The following is a 25,403-nucleotide window of genomic DNA, read 5'->3' as shown; positions in this document are numbered from 1 at the left end:
TATCTGAGTAGATGTGTGAGTGGGTGCATGGGTATCTAAGTGGGTCTATCACCGGGTGTGATACTATCTGAGTGTGTTTAAGAGTGGGTGTATCAGTGTTTGAGTGTGTCTCTTACAGTGCATAAGTGTCTGAGTGCGTCTGTGAGTGTGTGTGACTAGGTATTTGAGTAGGTCTATGAGTGAGGTTGTGAATGTCTGAGAGGGTCTCTGAGTGGGTGTCTGATTGTCTGATTGGGCATTTCAGTGGGTGTGTGAGTGTTTGAGTGGGTCTGTGAGTGGGTGTATGGCAGATTCAGGTGGTCTGTGAGTGAGTGCACCAGTGTCTGAGTGGGTCTGTCACAGGGTTTGAGAATGTCTGAGTGGGTTTGAGAGTGGGTGCATCAGTATTTGAATGGGTATCTGACTTGGTGCATTAGTGACTGAGTGAATCTGTGATTGGGTGCATAAGAGTCTGAGTGGGTCTGCGAGTGACAAGGTGTGAATATCTAAGTGGGTCTGTGAGGGGGTGTGTAGGTGTCTGAGTGGGTCTGTGAGTAGGTGTGTAAGTATTTAAGTGGGCTAGTGAGTCGGTAAATGAATGTCTGAGTGGGCCTGTGAGTGTATGCATGAGTGTTAGAGTTGGTCTCTGAGAGGTTCTGTGAATGTTTGTGTAGATCTGGCAGTGTCTGAAGGGCTGCATCAGTGTTTGTTGAAGTGTCTTAGTGGGTCTGTTACTGGGTGTGAGAGTGTCTGAATGGATTTGAGAGTGGGCTCAAAGAATGTCCAAGGGGTGTGTGAGTGGGTGTGTGACAGAGTAGGTCTATGGATGGGAGTGAGAGTAGCTGAGTGGGTCTCTGGGTGGGTGCTTGAATGTCTGAGTGGGTCTGTGAGTAGGTACATGAGTGTCTCAGTGGGTCTGTGAATGGGTGTGTGAGTGTCTCAGGGGGTCTGTTAGTGGGTGCCTGAATGGGTCTATGAGTGGTTGCATGAGTGTCTCAGTGGGTCTGTGAGTCTGTGAGTCACTGTGAGAGTGTTTGAATGGGTCAGTAGTGGGTGCATAAGTGTCTGAGTGGGTCTGTGAGGAGTAGGTGTGAGAGTGTCTGAGTGGGTCTGTCACTGTGCGTGGGAGTGTCAGTTTGGGTTTGAAAGTGGGTGAATCAGTGTTCAAGTGGGTCTCTGACTGGGTGCATGAGTGTCTGAGTGGGTCAGTGAGTGGGTGTGAAAGTGTCTGAGTGGGTCTGTCACCAGGTGTGAGAGTGTCTGAGTGGGTTTGAGACTTGGACACATCAGTGTCTGAGTGGGTGTGTGACTGTCAGTCTGTCTGTGAGTGCATTAGTATTTTAGTGTGCATGTCACTGGGTGTAACAGTGTCTGAGTGGGTTTGAGAATGGATGTGTGAGTGTCTGAGTACATCTCTTGGTTGGGTGCATGAGTGTCTGAGTGGGTGTATGAGTTTCTGAAAGGGTCCAGGAGTGTGAGCATAAGTGTTTGAGTGGGATTTTGAGTATTTGCATGAAATTCAGAGTGGGTCTGTGAGTGGGTATGTAAATGTCTGAGTGAGTGTGAGTGTGGGCGTGAATGTCTGAGTGGGTGTGTTAGTGTGTGAATGGGCCCATGAGTGGGTGTATGAAAGTGCCTCTTTTGACATGGTTAGCTCCCACTTTTTCCCTGGAATAGGATTTAGTGATTTTGAATGAAAGTGCACTGGGCCCCTCCAAACCAGGTTCCCAGTGCCAGAGTTCTTTCCTAAAGTTGTACCATGATTGACACAAATTCGGCAACCCTGTAAGTCCCTAGAAAATGGTACCCCTGGTACCTAGAGCATTGGGACTGAAGAGGGTCCACTAGGGCTGCAGCCCAAAGTGTGCCACCCTAGGGACCCCTCACCAAGACCATGCAAACCTCCATTACATGTTGCATGTCTTGGTGGAGAGAAAACATAAGAGTTGACATTGCACACATCCCTGTATGCCATGCCCCCAGACACTGCATGAGTAATAGGTAAGTCACCACGACCACAGGCCTTACTGCCCAGGGTAAAATATGTCACATGTGAGGTCATGTCATTCCAAGACGGGAAGCTTCAAAAGTGATGCTGCCTTTGAAATGAAGAGCACATGGGTTGGTCACCTGTGATTACGGGTTCCCCAGCACAATGATGGCTTCACTGTACCTAGAGATGTTTGGTATCAAACCTCTCATCTTAATAATCAACACTAACAGCACTGTTGGATTTATTAATAAATGCACACAGAGGGCACCTTAGAGGTGTCCCCTGAAAACCTTCCAAACACTGGAGTGGTCTCTGACTAGTCTTAGCCAGCCTGCCACCACCAGACATGTTTCTGACCCCATGGGGTGAGAGCCTTTGCTCCCAGAGGCCAGGAACAATGCCTGCTCTGAGCGGAGGTGCTTCTAACCTCCTCCAGGCCAGAATGGCATTCCAAGACGGGAATCTTCAAAGGTGATGCTGCCTTTGAAATGCAACCCAGGCATTTCCAGTTAGTGGAGAATGCCAATTCCCCTGTCCTGCTCCACTTGTGGTGGGGAACAGGCAGGAAAATTAGTTAGATTAGGAGATGTGCTCACATTCAGCCAGCACCACCCCTAAGGTGGGGCAGGTGATGTGGACCCTACTTTTTCAATTCTTCCATCTTGCCTTGGAAAGAATTAGCCAACCAGGGTAACGGTTATGCCCACTTCCCAACTGAAGTGATCATAGGAAGATGTAATCACCTTAAAGGTAGGTAGCCCATTGGCTACTACCTGGTACTCCCTTTAACGCCCCTAAATTTAGTATTTAGGTGGTACCCCTCAGCCCTGAATTTCAGATCCTGCTGACCTAAAAAGAAGAAGGATATCAAAGAGTGACAAAAAGCAACGAGAAGAGGATATGTGACTGACCTAACACCAACCCTGCTGGCCTACCTATTGTTTCTGACTCCTGCACCATAGCTGACTTGCCCTGCATCTATACTCCAGAAACCCAGGAGGCCTGCCTGCCTTTGAAAAAGAACCAGAAACTCCCTTTGATAGGTGGAACAAGTACCCTGCTAGTTGAAGTCCAAGTCAGAAGCAGCAACAAAGTGCTCTCCACTGTGTCCGTTGAGGTGCTGAACCTCAGTGAAGTGACAAGATCACTAGAGGAGTGGTAGCTGGTTCTCACCGTAATTGCAAGCCCATACCTCACTCCCATTGACCTTTAGCCTGTGAGATCCCTTTCAACTTCATTTGTCACTGCCACGGTTTGTTGGTAGCCAGTCCAGCTACTGCCCCATGCTTCTTTACTCCAACAAGAGGCCACACCACAGCAGCTGTGACCAACGTCGGAAAGAAACAACCCCATTCCTGTGATTTTGCATCTCACGTGTGGTGGCGTCGACTGTGTGGTAGAGACCATGTTGGCCCAAACGTCATTTTTTGATGCACTGACAGAGGTGCATCTTTGGCACAACCGTCTCCCGGGTGATGGACATTTCCATGTGTACCTACATCCAGAGTTCTTGGCAAGGTAATCGACAACTGCCTGTTCCACTTGAGTCCTAGGACCACAAAGACCTCTGCTCTGAAAGAGCAGAAACCAAATCCGACCCCAAGTGCCTGCTGGTACAAGAGTTGTAAAAGCCTGTGCGCTTTTAGCTCCAACCACAATGGTCTTTGATTGACGGTCCTGCCTGCCACACCAAATTTCCTCCATTGCTTGCAATACTAAATTGTTTGAAGGTGACGCAGGTTACGGTCTTGTATGTTAACCTTAACCGAGATGGTATTCGATTGATGGTCCTGCCTGTCACCTGATTTCTCCCATTGCCTGCAATACTAAATTGTTTGATGGTGACACTGGTTACCGCCGTGTATTCTACATTGACCATCACAGAAAATACTTGACGGTGTTTAAATCTTTTCTTCTGCAACTGTTTTCTACTGCATTTTTTAAATACAATTGCCTAACCATACTGATTTAAGTGCCTAAAACATATATAAAGATACTTGTTATTTTTGTGAATTGGTTCCCAATTAATTCTTTTGCATTTTCCTATGAGTCAATTTTTCCAAATCTGAAAATTAACTGTTAGGGCCTTAGTTAAGTTCTTGTATCCAGTTGCTCGAATTTTAAGAATCTTACTGTAGTCAGGGCAAATAAAAGTATTACGGTTTTTATTTTTAACTTTATAAAAAGTTCTGAACTTTAGTAAAACAATGGGTGATACCGATAACCAGGCTCAGGAGATCGACTGTCCCCTTAAATGGACCTGCCTATGCCAGATGCAGGGCCTCTGTAAATGTTATATTATCAAATTTGGAACTAATGCTAGCAAAGCAAAGCTTAGTAGGCTGATAGCAAAGTTTGAGAGAGTTAATCTAGAATAAGTAGCTCACTCTGAAGGAGATGAGCCTGTAACAAAGATCAGTCTGAGGAGGTGGCTGAGTCCCTCACCTCAGAAATAGATGAGGAGCCCTCAGATGTGGAACTCATGATAGAAAGGTTGGCCAGGAGATAGAACTTAGATGTTCAACTTCTGGACACATAAAGACAAAGGAAAGAGATGGACCTGGGACCTATCTCTGGTAGCAGCAATTTTGTAAATTGGAAGAGAGAAGATTCATTTGACTCATAACTTCCCAAAGGGATGGTCCCTAAATACTCAGATGGTGATGACATCCCCAAATGGTTCACTGTTTTTGAGAGTGCCTGTAAAGCCAGAAGTGTATCCAGACAAAACTGGAGCTCTCTCTTGTAGGAACTACCTCAGGAAAATGCAGGGATAGACTCCTGACACTGACTGAGAAAGATTCTGAGTCCTATGGCCTCATGAAGGGTACCCTGATTGAGGGCTTTGAACTTACCACTGAAGAATACAGGATAACATTCAGGGGGACTCAAAAAACTCAATCAGTCATGGGTGGAATTCATTGACTTTTCTAGTCAAAACACTCAGTGGTTGGTGAACTGGTAACAATGTTCACGACTATGAAGGGCTTTACCATTTTCATCACGAAAGTTCATCTGTTAAGTAGTTGTTACAATGAAAAGTTAAATCAGCATCAGGTAGAACTTGGTCCACTTTCTCCTCTAGAGTTGGGGATGAAGGCAGACCTCTGGGTCAAAACAAATGTAGCCAAGACTACCATCGGTGGGGGGTGACCAAAAGAACGAGGCCAAAAAGACCCCCCCTGGGAAAAGATGGTGACCAAAAAGATAAAACAAAAATGATTCTTCTTCAGGTCCCCAGAATCCTGCTCAGGAGGGTTGGACCAGAAACTCTACAGTCCAAGGGTGGGTATGGGGATCACAACTGGGATGCCAAAAAAGGCTTGGTGCCATGAGTGTATGGCCCTTGGACACTGAGCTGGAGACCCTAGCTGTAAAACCAAAAAGTAAATGCAGTCTCCAAATGGGAACACAGGTGAGCCCTGACCATGTCAAGGTGATGTATCATACATACAACTGGAGTAGTGGATCTTTAAAATGTTCAAAAATGAATACTGTAAATCTTTCATACTGGTCCCATTGAGATGAATGGGAGAAGCACAGGTGACACTCGGTCACTTGCAGGAGGAGTTCAAATGAATCCTCTTGTAGATAAGGTCATGCAAGTCTATAGACCAAGTTCCATCAGTCGTTAATTTGTTACCTTGCCCAGGGAGTCTGGGTTCAGACGTGACTTGGCTCTCCTTGATACTGAACGGGATCCATGGGAGCTGTCAAATGTGCAGTACTTGACAAAACCACACTCAGAGATGGAGTTCCACAAAGAGTAGAGGCCTTTAGAGTCCTAGGACCCGAGTTCAACAGCTAGATTTCTTCTTCCTTGTTCGGTGGCTCCGGATGCAGAGCTAGCTGGCAGCTGTCAATCACTGAGGTAGGTTGCGCCTAAGAGGCTTTACCACTCTCTCAACAACTCCAACTTCAGGATGGAGAACCACAAAAGCAGTGTCATTGCAGACGTTGGTTGCTGTGAGTTGCTCTCAGGATGGAGATGTCACTCAAGGAGGTCAATCACCCAGCTGGCGAACGCCAATCCATTACTATGACAAATGAAGTCTGTGGTTACTTCATCAGCTGGAAGTCAACAGGAGCGGATTAGGGGCTTGAAACTTGGTGAAAACTTAGCTAACAGTCTGGGCTTACAGGACACTACTCTCTTTAGCCTGACTCTTGACTGGTCCAGCGGGTTACAATTCTTGTCAAGCAGCATGTCAATTTTCCTGCAACTTGCAAGGGATTGGTCCCACCAATCCAAGAGAGTCTGCTTTTTGTTTCTGGTGTCCACTGGAGTCCCTCTTGCTAGGAGCAACGAGCTTTTGCACACATAAAGCAAACAGTTCACTTATTTTGTCTCTTCAGGGCACTTAAATGTCTTCTCTTTCTACTGTATCAGAGTCCAAAGTTCTGATGTCGGTGACAGCATTTTCTTTGTGCCTCTTCTCAGATTCAAAGTCAGAATTGAGGTTCTGGTGCCGGGGGAGACCCTTGAATCCTAGTATAGGGGCCGTTAAGGGTGTGAGGACCAGTGTCCTGGGCTACTGGTGCCTGCAGTGAACCCGCCCCTGAGATGACAACATCCTATGGGTGTACATCACCTTTCTACCCAGAGTCCTCCAATTTAGGGTCTTACAACATAGCAGAACCCTTCCTGGTCTGTACAGACCTCCTAGCCCACCGTAAAAGTGGGGTTAGCCTTTTGGAGGATTACACATCCCGAATAGCTAATTTTCCTGCCTGTTGGTTTGGACAAGAAATTACAAATGAAGGGTGTGAAAGCCTTTGTGACTGTACATACTTGCCATCCTGGGAGGTAGGGATGTGACCTCCTTCCTGCCCTGGCCTTTGTCTCCATCCTGAGGAAGTCCTAGCATATCCCACCAGGAGGGCAGACTCTTGCCTTGGTGGCATACGGTTCAGGGAAACCCGCCAAGGCACTGGGTTACCCCTTTGCTTGCCAGCTCACCCTCAACATGATAATCGTTTCTTTGGGGGGACCACAGTGTTTGACATCAAACACAACCCAATTTGGTTGTTCAATAATGGAGCTGGCTACCTTAAGATTTCTTGGTAGCTAGCCCATGTTCCTCAATGAACCTCCAGTCAATTACAGTACAATCTCGCTTTACAGGGTTACTGTAGGGATATATATGTATAAACATATATATCCTCGCCTTTAATATAATGTACTCTACCTCCTGGGCTTAGGAGGATAACCTTAAGTGTGACTTACTAACATAAAAGCAGTGGTGTGGCTCTGCAGCACATGGTGTGTGCAGAGTCACTCTAGATCAGACAGGCTGCTTGTGCAGGGCTGCAATTGCAGACCAGCAGATACAATTTTTCTTGGCTCACACAGGGTGCACAGCAAGTGCTGCAGCCCAGATGACCCCTTTACCACTCTTGCCCTGAGAACCACTGGTACCATATACTAGGGACTTATAAGGGGGCAAAGTACCTTGACAATTTGGTGTACCAATTCACATCACTTTTAGAGAAAAGAGAATGGGCACTGGGGCCTATGTTAGCAGGTCCCAGTTCACTGTTTGGAGTTAAAAACTGGAATCAACTAGTTCTTATGGGGGCAAGAAGTGGGGGGCATTTGCCAAGAATCCCAGTTTTCAAGAGTGTTTATGTGGGTCTATGAGTGTCTAAGTGGGTCTGTGCCAGGGTGTGTAAGTGTCTCTATGGGTCTTTAAGTGGGTGAATGGGTGTCTGAGAAGGCTTGTGAGAGGGTGCATCAGTGTATGAGTGGTATGTGAGTGTGTGTGAGTGTCTGAGTGGGTTTGTAAGCGGGTGCATTAATGTCTGAGTGTGTATATGAGTGTTTAAGTCTTTTTAAATATTTTTTGTCCACAATGGTGGTACATGGGAGGCTGCACTGTGCATCGCAACTGATTCGCAAGCCCTCACACTTGAAAAAAAGAAATTCTGGGCATTTTCCTGCCCATTAAGGGTCCCTCACTGACCTCTATGTTGCACCTATGGAGTGAGGGCACCTCTATGCTGGTCCCTTCTAGTACATTTCATCTGAAATTTCACAGTCGGCGATTGTCTCAGTTGTTTAAAATCCTGGCTGCATCTTTCTCTTCAGGTTGCGTCTAGCCAATCACACCATTACTGTTTTTTGCATGAATTTGCCAAGCTCTACAAAGGGTTCGCGGAGGATCCACCTCCCTAGATGTTCAATTTAGTTTTTTCTTTAATATTTTAAAAACTACTAAACAGATTTACACCAAATCACAAAAAGGGCTTTTTAAATATAATTCCGTAGAGCAGTTTGGGCTGTAGTCATGTCTAAAATCTCTATTGGAATTAACATAGGAAACACGTTTTTTTTAAACCCCATCCCTTATTCTTGGCCTTTGCATGATGCATCACCCCGAAAATTTCCATTTACAACTAGAATTAGGATGTCACTTTTTTGGAAATATATAGTGCCACATTCTCCTTCTAAATACAAAAGAGTCCTTGCACTCGAGGAAGAGATAGCCTCCTTATTTTTTTGCCACTTCCACACACTGTGACGCGTTTTGGCAATTGTTTGCCTTTTTTTAATCTGGATAAACGTCATGATTGTTTAATTTATGGATAACGGGCCCGATTCACAGAACTAACTTAAGACAAAATCCTAAACTTACTACCATTTTTGTATTCACAAAAGGCACTTACTCATTTTGGTAGTCACAGAAGGCACTTACTCATTTCGGTATTCACAGAAGTTAGTAGTCCTAACTTTAGGACTCCTAAATGCCTTCTGTAAAATACCTAACTTTAAGACTTTCGGTATTCACAGAAGGCATTTAGGAGTCCTAAAGTTAGGAGTCCTAACTTTACTACTCCTAAACTGAGAAAAATCCTAACTTTAAGACATTCTGTATTCACAGAAGGCATTTAGGGGTCCTAAAGTTAGGACTCCTAACTTCTGTGAATACCGAAATGAATAAGTGCCTTCTGTGAATAACAAAATGAGTGAGTGCCTTCTGTGAATACCAAAACGGTAGTAAGTTTAGGATTTTGTCTTAAGTTAGTTCTTTGAAGCAGGCCCATTGACTCTTCACATATACAGAGGAAATACTCTCTGTATAACTTTAACAAGCTGACTCCTCAAAATAAACGTAATATATACAAATGTCCCAGTTTGCCCCATGAGTATTCTAATGCTTTTCAAATTTAACCCACAACTATCAAAACGTAAACGTTCTTAAAACTTGCAGCATAATATTTCCTTTGTTCTTCTTCAAATATATTCACCCCTAAGGAGCTATAATTCTCTCTCCTCTCCACTGCTGGCAAATGGTATTGCAGTACCTTGCTCAGTAGTCCTTGTAATTCCTCCAGGAAAAGATGCATATAGCATAGTAAAGAAGCAATGGGACTTGGTGTGAGGCTGGAAAATGGCCCCTTTGACAGTTGTTGGAGTAGTGAACTACAGCAATTATCAGGGTTCAATGGCCACTCGGTGCTCCGTGCCACTGTACCTACTGAAACAATGGTAGCCTATGCCCCTGATATGAACATGCGCATTATGGAACTTCTTTGTTCACAAGTATGGATTTTTTAAGAAGTTCTTTGTTCATTCTATGATCAGAGCATTAGTTTTATGATTCTAAGCAAGGAAATTATATGCATGTTTTGTAGGTTTCATTTAGTCTAGTTTCTGAAGAAAAGCTAAGCGGAAACATAAAGGTAAACATTTGCGCAAGGCCTGTTAGGTGATATTCCTTGTGAATGATTTCTGTTTTTTCTTTGCAGTGGGAAGAAGGCATCCTACCTATCTGCTTCAAACTCTTGGACTCCACAAAGCAATTTGCAAAGGATCCCACTAAAGATGTTCTCCAAAGGAATAACCCAATATATGTAACAAGATGCCTCAGTAGCATAGTAAGTAACTAAACAGGAGTATATTCATGGCGCTCATTTTTTGAAATAGTGTTATTCACAATGCCCTCATTCACAAAAACGAAAGTGTTGTGAACCCAATGTATCAGTCGGCCTTTCCGCAGGCCAGTGCTCGATTTGTCCAGCACTGTACGGTATCCAGACCAGGTCCATACCCTGTATTTATAGTCGGGCCGACTTTAGGACAGTGCGACTTGTGCGGCCGCACTGGGTGCTGACCTAGGGAGGGGGCGCTGTGTTTAGACATAACTTACGATTAAAAAACATCTTCAGCAGAGTTCCTTGTACTTCCAGTCAGCAGTAAAAACGTCAAGGTAAGTTAATGTTCCTGTTAGATTGTGAGAGATCAGAGATTTGTCTAGGTCAGGTTTGACTCGTCATGAAGTAGCGCAGAGTGCTGATATGCCTGCTGTAAAGAACACGTACTGTGCAGATCACAGATCTGTATTTTATGTGAATAACTGATTGGATTACTGCTTTTGTCACAGAGATCATTTTGTTACTGCAGTTCATAAGATACAACTCTAATATATAGTAATGACTGTTATGAAATGTCATCAAAGAGCTGCATGCAAACTGCATAAAATAGGTTAGGGCGATCCCCAGGCTTTCATTATCTGATCTTAACGTTGCTGAAAAGGGTTTGTTTGGGAATATATACATTCTTATTAGTAAAGTCAGCCTTTACCAGTGCTTTAAAATAAATTAATTGTATGTGAGAGAGGGGCTGTGGAGAGATATCGGGCAGTTTTGCCTGGTGGTCGTGAGGGAATCTGAGGAGGTGGTTATGGGGGTACCAAAATTGATTGTTACATCGGGTGCCACCAGCGCTAAAGCCGGCCCTGTTAAATATCCTAGCCCTGACTCGAGCAAATGGGCTCTCCATAATTTGGTTCATTTGTACACATCATCAAAGCTAGTCTAGTGGCTTCAGCATGTGTGTTTTATTGTACATACAACACAAGCAGTGATGGTGATCTGTGAGGGATACAACAAACACGTTCCTACATTCTCTGTTGCAGAGTACCAGGTATAACCTTTTTTTTCATTTAGGAGGACAGGCATTGTGGTTCAGCTAGCTTTAGGAGGGATAGCTACTGCTTTGCCTTACATTTGCTGATGCTGTAAGCAGCATGGAAGTTCTAGCTATGGGAAGCTTTAGTGTTCAGTATGTGTACCTTTTGCCTAAGGCAGTGTTAATCATTTAATAAAACAGTGTGACTTCCTTGAAAAGGATAAAAAGAGGACACAGGGTGACTTCTTTGAAAAATATAAAAAGCGGATAAAGTTTACTCTCCGTTTTTGGAACATGCAAAAATTGTGTGGGCTTATTTGCAGTGTAGACATATTATGTAAAATGTAATTGTTAGATATCTTTGCCAAACAATTTTCAAACATCAGCAAATATATAACATACCCTAATCATTATGTTTACATAGCAGAATACTGATACTTCAAAATCCCCTCATGGGCGATTGAGTTTGGTGCAGTGGGATTTCCAGCATTAATGTCTAGAACTCCTGCATGACCAAACCTGCGGTTCTCCCACTTCACTTGGAGTCAGATGAAGTTTTTTACAGTTGTGTTTCATCTGGCTCTGTCAATGAAACTATTGCCCCAGCAGTCCACACACCATAGAACTGCTGGCTCATAGTTGCAGTTTCCCAACACAGTTTAGGGCAAGGAGGCCATCAGTGATTTTATATGCCTACAACCACCATAAAAGGAAAAAAGACTAGCTCAGGGAAAACAAAAAAATGCCTCGTAGGCGCATGAACAAAAATCCCTGTGCATCAGGATCACTGCATTTTTTATGTTTCCAAAATAAACTCCTGCTTTGGCGTTATGTTTCAGAAAAGCAAAACATTAATGTGGAGTGGCTGTTCTTCTCCTTCTGCGGGTCACAGGCAATGGCCTCCACCAAGCCAATGAAAAGATAAGCCACACACTTACCATAAAATGTACCACCTTGTTTGCCTCTTTTAAAATGTAGAAATAAACACTTATGTTTGTTACCCTTTTAGTTATTATTGAAGTTCAAACATCTCCACATTAGCTGCTGTTAATAAAGGGTTTTTTCTCTTGACCAGCACTGTGAATGTGTACCTATTGTTATAAGAAGGTCTCAGGCAGCTTCCAAACTACTGCAGTACCACTTGTTTGAGCCATCCTAATAAATATCTGAAAATATTGTTGCAGCTGTGTATCACCTTTTGCAGGTATTCCTGTCATGTTAAGCTGTAGGCAGATTATTCATTCAAAAACTGTATCGCACAATTTCCCTTCAGCTACATTTATATGTTGAGGGTCATCAGCAGAAGGCCATTAAGAGGTCTGTCCAGTTGGGGTGCAGGTTGTTTTGAATCTAAGATCATTAAAACACCTGTACATTGCTTACCAATATCAGTGAAGAAGCTAAACAGATCATTTCCTGATGCCAAAGCACTATAGACTTAGATTTGACCATACCCATTCCAACTTCAGGTTTGTCCAAACAATATGTTTTTGTGAATCTCATTGTGTGTATCTTTGTTTTACTTTTCAAACATTTAAGTGCTTGCTGACCTCACGCCAGGAACTGTTTATAAAAGTACATTAAGCTTCAGTGAACTCCCTTTAGCCATGAGCTATGAATAGAAAAGTGTTAAACAGAGAATGAAAAGGATAATTAGGATTTGTTCCCGGGTCATTATTGACCTTTGAAATATGTTTCAAAGAGGTAAACTATCATATTATATAGATGTGCTAAACTATGATATGTATCCCATTTAGAAGAGGCACATCCTAAGTTTAAAGGTGAAAGGATAATCTAGGATAATCTAGAACCAAGCTTCTTCAAAATTCTAATGTACACATTTCTAGAGGCATACCTTTGAAGTGCACATATGCTCTACGTTCCCTGCCTTGGCTCCAGGCTAACTACAGGAGGTAGGTAGCCCTTTGTGTGGAAACAGGACACAGTCTATTCAGATGTAAGTGATGTTGGTCCCAACTCCTCCCTCCCGTCCTGCCAGTGATGGCCCATTCAGTCATACCTATGCTCACATTGTATGTAGCTGTCTATGAGGAATGCACAAAACCCAACTGCCAACTACATCTAGTCATATGACCAGAGGCAGGATGCAGGATCCAAATGGTTGAGGCAAGAACATGCCAACTTTCTAAAAGTTGTATGTCAGAGGGGACTACATAGCCCCAAGAACCTTTCGCACAGCTTCATGCCGTTTATAACGTGCATGTTTTATTTGCAAACATTTTATCAATATTTTCCATGTTTCTTTCTTCAACCATATTTTTAAACTCTTATTTTCACCATCTTTTATCATGTTTTTTCAAAGAACCACAACTAGTTAGAAATGCCATTTTCCAAGTTTCTGCTATTCAAATTGAGCCTATGCCGGCCTCTTTCACAGAATAGGACTTTCTAAAAGTGGCATTTTCAGAATTGTCGTTTAAAATCCAACTTTACCATTAATTAAGATTTTAAATTAGGATTCCAGAGACACCAACCTTGAAAGGTTTATTGCTTGCCGTTTGAAAATTACACTTAAAATGTAATAAGGTGATTTCAATGTTAACCTACGGGAGAGAAAGCCTTGCAGTAGTGAAAAACAAATGTAGGAGTTTTTAACTACCAGGACATGTAAAACTTAAAAGTGCTTATCCTACTTTTTAAATATACTGCACCCTGCTCTTCAGGCTGCCTAGGGCCTCTCTTAGGGGTGACTTATGTGAATTAAGAAGGGAAATGTGGGCCTGCAAAGGGTTCATCCTGAATGTAGTGCATTGTGCACTATAATTCTTTTCTTATGTATTACTTCTACTAATGTGTCATGTGGTACATGAAACACTGAATCATGCGCTGCCAAACATACGTAAAATAAATAACAAAAAAGGACAAGTACCATTGGTACCTTGGACTCAGTGTTCTCAGTGTATGAATTTATCCTAAAGCATAAAAATAATTTTACACTTCTTGTGACGTTCCACTTTTATTCTTTGTTCAAACATCAAAATAGTTTAACCTATTACTAATGCAAATACCAATCCGGTCCCAGACGACCAGACAACAAGCAAGAAGTGAAATGTCCCTTTTACTCTTGGCCCGTAATTCTCTTCAAAGAATAGAAACCACTTGCTTTTGGGAAATCTCTTGTTGTAACAAGGGTAAAAAACACCACATCACTTGCTGATTCATCACAAAGGGTACATAGAGCCATAAACAAAATGCACTTGGATTTTCTAAATAAATACCTACAACCAGCTACCAGCACCTACTCCTAGAATGATCTCTGCTGAGCTTGCGTAGATACTACCAACTCTGTGAGGCCACAAGATTAAGGTCGACTTGCGACAACAGTATCTTCCATATTGGCAATGGACTTGAGACTACACCCTATACACTCAAACTGCTACAGACACCAGCACCATGATGTTACTGGGCTAGACAGTTGGGAAATGCAAAGAATTATGAGACCATGCGACCGCATCTTGTTTTAACTAATAACACTTCTTAATGGCATATGTTATCACATCCAGATTCATATTTATGATTCCATTATAAATGTGTTTGCTAAAATTGGGGAAATATTAGTTGCTTTAACTGCATCTGTAAAGGACAGATCCGGAATGAAATGCTTCCATCTGCAAACAAACTAGATCGTGCCATTCATCACTAATAGCTCATAGAATGGAACGACATGAAATGGAGTTGACTGTTTCGTCATGTAACATTACATTACCCTATTCTGCATTATTTCTCTCATCAGAATTTAGGGGCATATTATCAAGGGGGTTTATCTCCGCTTTTTTGGCTTTAAAAGCCAAGAAAGCGGAGATAAAATTATCTCCCTATTACCTAGCTGTCGCTAACACCAGTTAGCGGCAGCTAGTAGGAGATAGCGACCATCTTGGGCCCCACTTTGCATGTCAGTGATATTTATCACTAATGACATGCAAAGTGGGCGTGCCAAGATGTTAGCGACTGGAAACAGTCGCTAACATCGCTATCTCCTATTACCAACTTTTGGATATATTCGCGCTAAGCGCGAATATCTCCAAAAACTAACACCTGCCCTGAGCAGTTCTTAGCCATGTTATCCAATGGGAGGTGGATAACATGGCTAAGAGCATTAGCTCGGTAATGCATGAATATCGCTGACTTTTCAGCGATATTCATGCATTGCGGCCGTTTTTTATCGCATTTGCGATAAACCTTGATAATAGCAAGGTTTATCTGCGATAATTTCTGACGATGCTTAGCGTTAAAAAATTCGTTGCTAAGCATCGTTAGCGATAAATATCGCTTAACGTTGGTAATATGCCCCTTAGTTCTTCATTTGCCACAAAATACTTGCAAATGGAACTGCTCTTCAATTGAACTGCAACAGAGCTAGACAAATCTCAGGGCTTTCTGAGTTTGGGCACTGGACATCTGGAGATCTGCCTGTGTTGTGCCATCTGATTATCTGGGAATTCGGTGCAAGCAATGGGTGTCTGATGCACTATCTTTGTAACAGTCCTGAGATACAGAGGAGCATATTTACAATAGAAGTGATGGAGCATGGCGTTAGCCTTCCTGGCTCAATGATGCGCTCTGCAACTTCTGAAACACAGGGCTGCACCATATTTACAACAATATGGTGCAGCCCTATGTTTCCTCCTGCGCGGGCAGTGAGGAAATAATAACTTATTTTCATCAATAGTTATTATAAATCCAATAGTGGCAAGTTGTTGGATGTATCTGGACTATTGATTTGATACCTTGAAGTATACTTTTAGATGGATCCTATCAATATTTCTATTTAAATAAAATATTACAATGTTAGCCTTTGGAGCCATTCACTACAATGAGAAAAAAAACAGAATTAGCAGTTTTTCCCTCAACAGGGGCTCATAAAACATATTTTATAACATCCCTGCTTATAGTTACAAGGCACGCTACCCCTAGGGTACCTAGAGAAGACCTTAGGATTGGCGTATATGTAAAAAGAAGGTAGATTAATACTTTGGAAGTACATTTAGATCTAAAGTCAAATTTGCATATAATTTCAATTTAAAAGCAGCCTGCAAAGGCAGGGCTGGCATTTAAAATTACAGCATGCACTACAGCAGCGCATACTCCAGTCCAGGAAATCTACTGGGCCTCTAAACCTCCCTACCCTATTGTATACTAGGGATTTATAGGTAGTTTGAGTCCCCCTTGCCTTATGATATACAAGGGACTTACAGGGGTCTGTCTTTGCCAATTGTAATTATACCAAATTACCATGTACGTTTTACACAGAGCACAGGCCCTAGGTCTGGTTAGTAGAGCCCAGGACATAGTCAGAGTCAGAAAACGAGCATCGAGTGTTTGAAATGGGGGCAACACTTGGGGGGACACTGCAAACTGGTCCTGATTTCTCACAGCAAAGTTGTGTTTTAATATCTGTTATCCCTTTTTCTTAGAATCAGATGTGAAATGTTGGTTTCTATCGATTTACTTATATTGTTTCATTTAACCTTTTGAATTGTGGGATTTGCAGTAAAAAATCTGTTGTTTTTTTTCCTCACATTCACATTGACTACCTATTGTCCCTACTAATTTCTCCCTTGCTCTGTGCTCAGACCTGTATGTTAAGCAATACACCCCCAATACACCCCCAGCTCCCATTTTTTGTTAGCAAATGAGTGAAACCAGACCCACCCCTGTTTTCTAACCCTGGGCATAAATTCCTCTCTGCCAGCAGAGTGTGTGGAGATTTGCTCACTCCGCACCTGTCTTGCCCACCCCTGCAATAGGCTACCCGCCTCCACCCCCTAATGAAAAATAGATACAAACTAATTTAAAATGAAATAAAAACACACTTACCTGTACTATGGCATCCCAGACCTGCCCTCCTCCTCAACGTCTCTCTTCTACGTGGGACGAACATCTTGAGAGAACTGTGCATGCACATTTTTTATAAGGGGGTGGAGGCGGGTGTCAGAGCGCAGCGGAGCTCCACTGAGTTTTCCCCCAACTCCGTGAACCTCTGCGTAGTCTCACTGTGCCAGCTCTGCCCGGGGTTACCCTTTTCCCGTTTAGCAACAGGGATATTCTACATCAGAGAGTGAACAGAGGGTGCTCCGAGACAACAGTAATCTGCCGTGAGCTGTTTAAGCAGTGTTTTTGTAGGGATTGTGCACACATTTTTTTGGCTAGGAGAGTGAGTAAAGTGTTATACAAACAGTATTGTTAGAGGACAACGTTTGTTAGGCTCTTACCTGCAGAAATCCAAAGTGTGGATTGAGCCTGTCTGTCTCCTAAGAGATTCTGAATAGAGAAGCAGCTTCCAACTCCCTGGCCAGCAAACCATGACTGCGGTGTCAGGGACCGTATATAGTATGCTACTGGATGGTATGTGTGCACTGATTGGTAGTTGCATGTGGTGTTTCTACTGGATTAGGGTTAGTGTTCTTATTGGTTGGGTATTTGAGGGTTCTGATTGGTTCATGGGGCAGTGATTCTATTAATGTAGGGCTTAGGGTTAGTTATCTGGTGGTGGATAGGTTTAGGGTTTTGGATAGGTTCCTGGGGCTGGGCTTTCTACTGGACGTAGGGCTTAGGGTTTCCTGTGTGATTGGTTGCTGGGTCTAGGGTTGGGTCTAGGGCTAGGGTTAGGCTTTTATTGAACGTAGGGTTTAGGGTATTGTGCCTGATGAAGTGCTTGGACTAGGGCTATGATTGGTTGTAAGAGCTTGGTGTCCTATTGGTTCTAGGGCTCAGAGCCAGTGTTGTGATTGGTTAGGGTTAGGGCTAAGGTTCCCATTGGCTGAAGGAGTCAGCTGATTACTAGGGCTATATAAGGCCAGGGCTCAGGGCATCTCAGCCCGGGTGTCCAGGTTAAGGGTGGAGAGGACAAGTGTGAGTGCCTGTTTGGCCCTGTTTGAGATTGGTCCAGACTAGGGCCAGAAATGGTGCCCAAATCCATATACAGCAGCACACACCCTACCCCAACACACTCACACCAAATGTACTCGATTCATTTACTACAAACTATCCGTATGCACAATCAAATGTCTCAGCACCAACTACAAAACCACACAAATCACACCTATACACCCTTCCATCCCAGCTACCACACATTTACACATCACCTACAAACAGCACACAACTCTATCCTTTACCACTAGCCAATCTACTCATCACTAACACAACCCAATTCCACACCACACTGAACTATATCCCAATCAGACACACACTCCCTGCTCTAATTATACCCAATAGACCCCTTTTTGTCACAAACAAACCTATACTCAGCCTTCCATAATTTATCCCACCAACTCCCTCCTGTTCTTTCGACCACAATTAAACAACCACACATCTACACCCCACTACTCCACACATATTACCTCTTGCAGCAAACAAGTCTAAGACAAACACTCACAACTCTACTTCATCCCCTCTTACACACAACATACATTCTACTCACAAACACACCACCACCCCATTACATTACAACTTTCACTCAAATAATACTATACAAACAAATCCATCTCATAAGACAAATACATCAGCATCCCCCTTCCCTACTCCTCAAAAACAAAACATATCACACACACATCAGCACAACAAAATCTCTCAAGCGCAACACTCATAATACTTACCATTACAAACTACAAACATACACCCACCTCACAAATTACACAAATAAACAAACTCCAATACCAAGTTTTTGCTCTTCCACCACACCCAACACATTTACAGTATCACAGCAACTCTCTTTTAACCGCCTCTCATCCAATTTAGGACCTTACTACATGACCCACATACTCCACCGCCACCCCTAAGTCATACACCTTCTGCCATAAACAGACACACACAAAATAAGCAACATTCCACACCTCACAACTTCTCTATGTCTACTGCACAGCAGGGTTACACTAGAAAAACAACACAGCACACCAATTCACTCTCAAACACCATCTCCACCACATACCCATGCAGACCAATCAAAATACCTTCTTAGCCTGCTGGATGAGGAAGGAACAGCTACACGATTGCCATTCTCATATACCTAATACCAACAATAAGGACACACCTGCTACAATAAATACTATTCAGACAGAATTAAAAAACTAAATGTGCAAATAAAGAATTCTACAAAATTCTCAATGAATTTCGTAAACCAAATTGCCTAGAAGTAACTCATCCCGTTACTCACGTATTCACAGACAAACTGACAAATCAATACACAGACAAAGCAGACACGCTGGACTCATACTTAAAACAAAGACAAGAGACAAAGGATCAGCCTTAACCCTTTTACAAAGCTATAGTATCACCCCCAAAGCGATATATGGAACGATACCGCTCTTCATCAGGAATAAAATCACCAAACACATTCAACAAAGGAACCTCTGCCCTAGAGTGGTACATTGCCTCAAAATCCCAAGATACAAGAAAAAAACAAAGGGTCACATATCATTCTCTGTTCAAGCAGCCAAACTATGTAACTCTTTACCCCCAACATAAGATCCACGGATACCCACCTTATCTTCAGAAGACTACTCAAGAGTTGGCTCTTTCCCACATAACCACCATACAGAAACAGATTGAAATATACAGCATATCTCTCTGTATATAAACATATATTTGCACTATAGATATGTACCTATATATGTGTATTGCTTTCTATAAACCTGAGGAATACTTATGTTTACAAATGTATTATATATAGATATTCATTAGTTCCGCTTAACAAATGTACATATTATTGATAGTTACATTATTCTATGTGTTTAACATGCATATAAGTGACTGAATAAATAAGTAAATCTTTTTATCATAACAATTTATCTACAATTGCTTCACAGTTTATTTAATGCATCTTTAATCTACATATACTACCTTCCTTGATGCATCTATATACCTTCCTTGTATTTATGGATCTATTACTTTATTACTTTTGGATCTATATATTTATAACTTCTACTTATTTATTACTTTTCTTCTAATTCAGCATATCCAATGCACTACCCTATTTTTCACCCTATACCGCTCTCAATATATCCTTTAGCTCAACTTTCTAACTCATCTCAAACCGCTTTCTACTACTCTTTCCATTGCACTAGCATATTTCTTACTCTATACCTCTATCAATATATCTATTACCTCCACTCTCTCATACATCCCAAACCCCATACCACTACTGTGATCCCCAAAATAACCCTTTCGAGACTCTTCCCTCCTCCACCCCTCTTTGCATCATCACATTCCTCTTTATACTATTCAGATCCCCAAAAACAAGGCTTTCTAAACCCTCCCGCTGACTCCTCCCCCTCCGCCTCCCTTTTACTCATTCCAAGCCTCTTCCTACTGCTTTGAGCTCCAAAAAAAACAAACATAAAAACAAAAAACGAATTCTAAATCCTTCCCTTCCATCCCTTCACTATCCTTTTCAATCCAAATAACAGACTAACGTGCCCACCATTCAAATGTATTTCATATTTCGTGCTACTCGCTGAAAAAACACTTTAAAACCCATAAGGGGTAGCAAGCATTATTTAAAGGCAAAATGTTTTACTTCTTCTACCCTTATCTATCATTCTCAATCCAAATAACTGACTAACATATACAACCACTCAAATTAGTTTCATATTTCACTATACTAATTCACCCCTAACACTATATGGGTTCCAGAGTAGCATGCTACTCACACAAAAAACACTTTAACGCCCCCATCGGGGTAGCAAGCACTATATCAATGCAAACCTTTTTCCCTTCTCTATCCCTCCACCATCCTTCTCAAGCCAAATAATCTGACTAACATATCCACCACTCAAATTACTTTTATATTTTCATCATACTAATTTACCACTAATCTTTTATGGGTTCTGAAGTAGCTTGCTACTAACAGAAAAAGCACTTCAAAACCCCATCAAAGGTAGGAAGCACTATATAAATGCAAATGTTTTCCCTCTTCTATCCCTACACTATCCTTCTCATTCCAAATAACTGACTAACAGATCCATCACTCAAATTACTTTCATATTTTCACAATACTGATTTACCTCTAATCCTTTATGGGTTCCGGAGTAGCATGCTACTTGGCGAAAAAGCGATTCAACGCCTCAACAGAGATAGTAAGCACTATAAAAATGCAATTACAATAGAATACAATATTTCTCCAGCAACCACCATTTTCTCGTACACTTCCTTGTATATAGAATTACTGGACTTGCTGACGTCATTAATTTTGTGATATGGACCATATTGAGAGGTTTTTGTGCATGTATCTAGGTTAGAACCGTGCTTTGGTGATGGGTGTACTTCATACAATCATGTTTACTGAATCTGCATGTTACTTCTCTGTTACGGATCACTACTTCTATCCACTGTACTCATTAGTACTTCATACACTAACTCAAGCAAGTTTTTCTCCTCTATTTATATTTTCCTTCACTTTGCTATTGGTTGAAATATGTGACTCACATATTCTTGTCTCTCTTTTTTTTCCCCTTTTTCACCTTTGATCTGTCACTGTGACACATTTGGGTGATTACTCTTTGTGCACTCTTACGCACGGCGATTGGGATTTAGTAATCTCCTTACTACTCGTATTGCCGTACTTTGAAGCTTTTATCTGTTCTCGCCATTGGCATATGTACTCTGACTTAGAATACATGGAAATTGATTTTGATTTCTTGTTTTTGTATTGTAAATCTTTACAGCCTTGAAGAAGTCACTTGTGTGATAAAACATGGGTTGATTGTGCCTCATGACATCACTTATCTCATGCTGTTGGAGACTTTATTTTATATTGCATACAATAAACCAAATTGGATTGACCTTACTGGTATCCTCACATAATGAACTGCATTATTAGTGATGTGATATCTTTTGTGTAACAAATGTATAACTTGAATGTTCTCTAGTCCTGCCCTTTAAGCAGGCCATCTGGTGAGTGATCTCACAATACATTCAAAACCCCAGCAGATATCATCAAACAAAGCAACATTAGAGAAGACCTATTGTTCCTGATTGATAGAGATGAAGGACTAGGTTTTTGTTCCCTACACTGGATTGGCTGGATGACCCGGAAGAACGGCACAATCGAATGTTTCTGCCTCTGAAACACATGATGATTGGATGGTTACAAGTTCAACTGCTGGTCATGCTTACTCAGTCTTTGGAAAATCATTAAATTGGGTTATAGTAATGCTAATTGTTTACAGCACCATATAAAATGACATTTTTTCTTGTACCCCCTACTCTTCTTATCTCATCCTCACACTCCTACTGATTGATGTATTTGGCGACTCTTCAAAGCCACTATAGGTGCACTTGTATGCAGTTTCAGTCTTGCCCACACTAAAAGCTTCCCCGGTGTATCTCGCAGGGAATTTGAAGAAAATATATTTTTGTATTCTTTAGAGAGGTGCATTTCAGTGAGTAAATTAGGGGTTAAGGTCCGTGGTAATTGTAAAATTAGAAATTAAAAACATGAAATTTAAACAACCCTAACGTTTATTTGTTAATTGGAAATAAAATTGAAATTACTGTGCATCATGTATTTTATTGAGACACTCTAGCATTTCTAGTATACCACTACAAGATTAAATCATTTTAATTTTCATGAACACTTTCAGGTGGTTTAGGCTTCTACCTAGGCAGAGTATTCAGCCACACAGGAGAAGACCGAGAATTGCAAACGACCCTGGCAAAAATTGGTCAAAACAGCTTTCCCCGCCTCTCTCTATCTCTCTGTGTCCATCCATTCATTTTCTGCTCTCTCTCTGTCTCTCTCTCTCTCTCTCTCTCTCTCTCTCCTTCCTGCTACAACTTACTATGGGTAAGCTGGAGAAAGTGATAGGGGGCAGCAGCAGTGACATTGGGCCTCAAAAACAGGCTTTTGTTGCTCCAGCTCAACAAGGAAATACCCTTTGGGTTAAATGGCTAGTCTAAACTTGTGGTGGGGCAGCATATGCTGTTTTGAAATGGGCCTTATCACATCTTCAGCTTTCATAGTCATTTTGCATCTGTTTTTTTATGAAATAGTTGCTGCAAATGTTCATACAAAATATTCTCACAGCAAATTATGTAATCCAGAAATGTTGGTCCAACATTGCACTGGAACTTGTGCAATCTACATTGTCAGATTTAATCCACTAATCAGATTTATGAACATTTCATTACGAATACGTATTTTACATGGTTGCTTCACTTTTCCAACTTCAACTAATTGAGAAACATCTGAACTTTTGTTTGCATATATTTTTTTGCAGATCAATTCCAATGATGATAAAGGGGTATTGGAGGGAAACTGGAGTGGACAATATGAAAAAGGCACAAGTCCTTCTTCTTGGAACGGATCTGTAGCTATTCTCAAACAATGGTATGAGAACAAGTCACCAGTCAAATATGGACAGTGTTGGGTCTTTGCAGGAGTCCTGTGCACAGGTAGGATGATCCATAATTGCTCAGGGCTAGCCTTGCAGATCTACGCAGAGGTGGGGTGTTGGGGAATCCAATCGATAAAGCTTGTGATAGCTCGCTCTTTGTAACATTACTTTGTTGGAACCACGTACCCTCCTGAGGCGGAAGCCGGGAGCGCTACGATCCTTTTTTAAAAATTGTGTGTCACGAATTGCTTTGTGTTTTTAACAATCACCCTGTCTCCTGGCACCTCAGGACTCTGTTGCTCAAACCCTAAGCTCACCGCACAGCGGATTTAACGCTGTCTGCGGACTCGAGCTACAAAACAAATCAGATCGCCATTGCCAACGAGGCGCGAGGCCACGCCCACTCCGAGGCCACGCCCCCCGCCCTCACCTGCATAAAAACACTGAATACGAGTGTCTTCACTGGAACCACGTACCCTCCTGAGGCGGAAGCCGGGAGCGCTACGATCCTTTTTTAAAAATTGTGTGTCACGAATTGCTTTGTGTTTTTAACAATCACCCTGTCTCCTGGCACCTCAGGACTCTGTTGCTCGAACCCTAAGCTCACCGCACAGCGGATTTAACGCTGTCTGCGGACTCGAGCTACAAAACAAATCAGATCGCCATTGCCAACGAGGCGCGAGGCCACGCCCACTCCGAGGCCACGCCCCCCGCCTTCTTTACCCCCTTGAAATCATGTGCATCCATCGTACGCGCAGCGGGCGCGCCGTTTGCGCGCCGAAGGCACGCCTAAGGCAAGCCCCTCTTCGCCTGTCATCGCCAAGACATCGCCTCTCGCCAGTCCCCCTGCTCGAATTACTCGGATGGCGTACCGCTATGATAAAAACTGCCTCCTTGCACTTAACCCGGGCCAACTATGTGACACGCTAGTGGGCCACATTGGACAGACCGACCTACATTGTAGTTCCTGCAACTTTGTCATATCTAAACCGAGCCTACCTCGACGCAAAGCCAGCACGAGAAAATACACTCCCCTCACGATCCTTCAGCTTAATGTCAGGTCACTGGTAAAACACTACCCTGAGGTCTACACTTTACTGAACGATGAGAACCCTGACATATTGTTCCTGTGCGAAACTTGGCTCAAGGATGAACTAACCAGCATTCCAAATCTCACGCTACCGGACGGATACTCTATGATACCCATTAATAGGGACTCTAGGGGAGGCGGCATTGCCGTTATCTACAGAACACTGTACTCTTGCTCCTTTCTGAAAGAAGATATCACGGGATGTGAGTGCGCCCGCTTTAAAATCACCACTAGCCCCCACTTCTCCTTTTCAGGTCTTTTTATCTATCGACCCCCGGGGCCCACCTCTAAATTCACGGAGGAACTCCTCGAGGTAGCCCACGCCTTGGTCATGAGCTCCCCCAACTTTACGATTCTGGGCGACCTCAATCTCCACTTTGACTCTACCTCAGATCCCACCATCAATAACCTTGTGGCGGATCTAACTGCCCTACAATTGACCCCTCCTATCCAGTCCACTACTCACTCTGCTGGTCACCTACTCGACCCTGTTTTCACTAATATCTTGGAAGCCAGAGCTGATCCACCTAAACCCATGGGTTGGACCGATCACTTCCTCATAAAATTTGTGATATCAGCTGATATCGAACACAACAAGGATTCGCCTCCTTCCTGTCTTAAACGGCCCTGGCATAAACTACATAATCAGGATCTCTTTGCTATCTTAGGTGAACCCACCCTCGTAATCACTAACGACATCAATACGTCCTACGCCTCTTTTCAGGACTGGATCACTAAAGGACTTGATGCCCTCATACCTGCCAAATGGACTAGAGGACGTAGCACCCCCTCTAACCCATGGTATGATGATAATTTGAAACTTCTTAGAAAGGAATGCAAGGTAGCAGAACGCAACTGGAGAAAGGACTATACGGATATGGATAAAGCTCTTTACCTGTCCAAACTAAAAACATATCATGAAGCTATACGCGCGGCTCGCGTATCCTTTTACGCTAAGGAAATCGACAACAGCCCCAACCCTACGAAAACCATTTTTAAACTGGTTCAAAAATTGCAAAATTGTGGTAATCCTGTCTCGTGCATTTCTTCTACGCAGCAGTGTGAGGAACTCGCTAC

The 25,403-nt window shown here is 42.6% G+C and overlaps 1 protein-coding gene across 1 annotated transcript in view; it reads left to right on the top strand.

Moving 5' to 3' along the window:
• Positions 1-25,403, top strand: part of LOC144769045 (protein-glutamine gamma-glutamyltransferase E-like) — a 305,940-nt gene that overhangs the window by 171,839 nt on the left and 108,698 nt on the right. Inside the window, exons 5-6 of the mRNA XM_078653040.1 lie at positions 9,722-9,850; positions 23,120-23,294. Coding sequence (XP_078509166.1) covers positions 9,722-9,850; positions 23,120-23,294 — 304 coding nt within the window. The remainder of the gene's footprint in view (positions 1-9,721; positions 9,851-23,119; positions 23,295-25,403) is intronic.

The sequence above is a fragment of the Lissotriton helveticus genome, chromosome 7, assembly GCF_964261635.1.
Source record: "Lissotriton helveticus chromosome 7, aLisHel1.1, whole genome shotgun sequence".
Taxonomy (NCBI): domain Eukaryota; kingdom Metazoa; phylum Chordata; class Amphibia; order Caudata; family Salamandridae; genus Lissotriton; species Lissotriton helveticus.
This window is presented reverse-complemented; position numbering and strand designations above follow the sequence as displayed.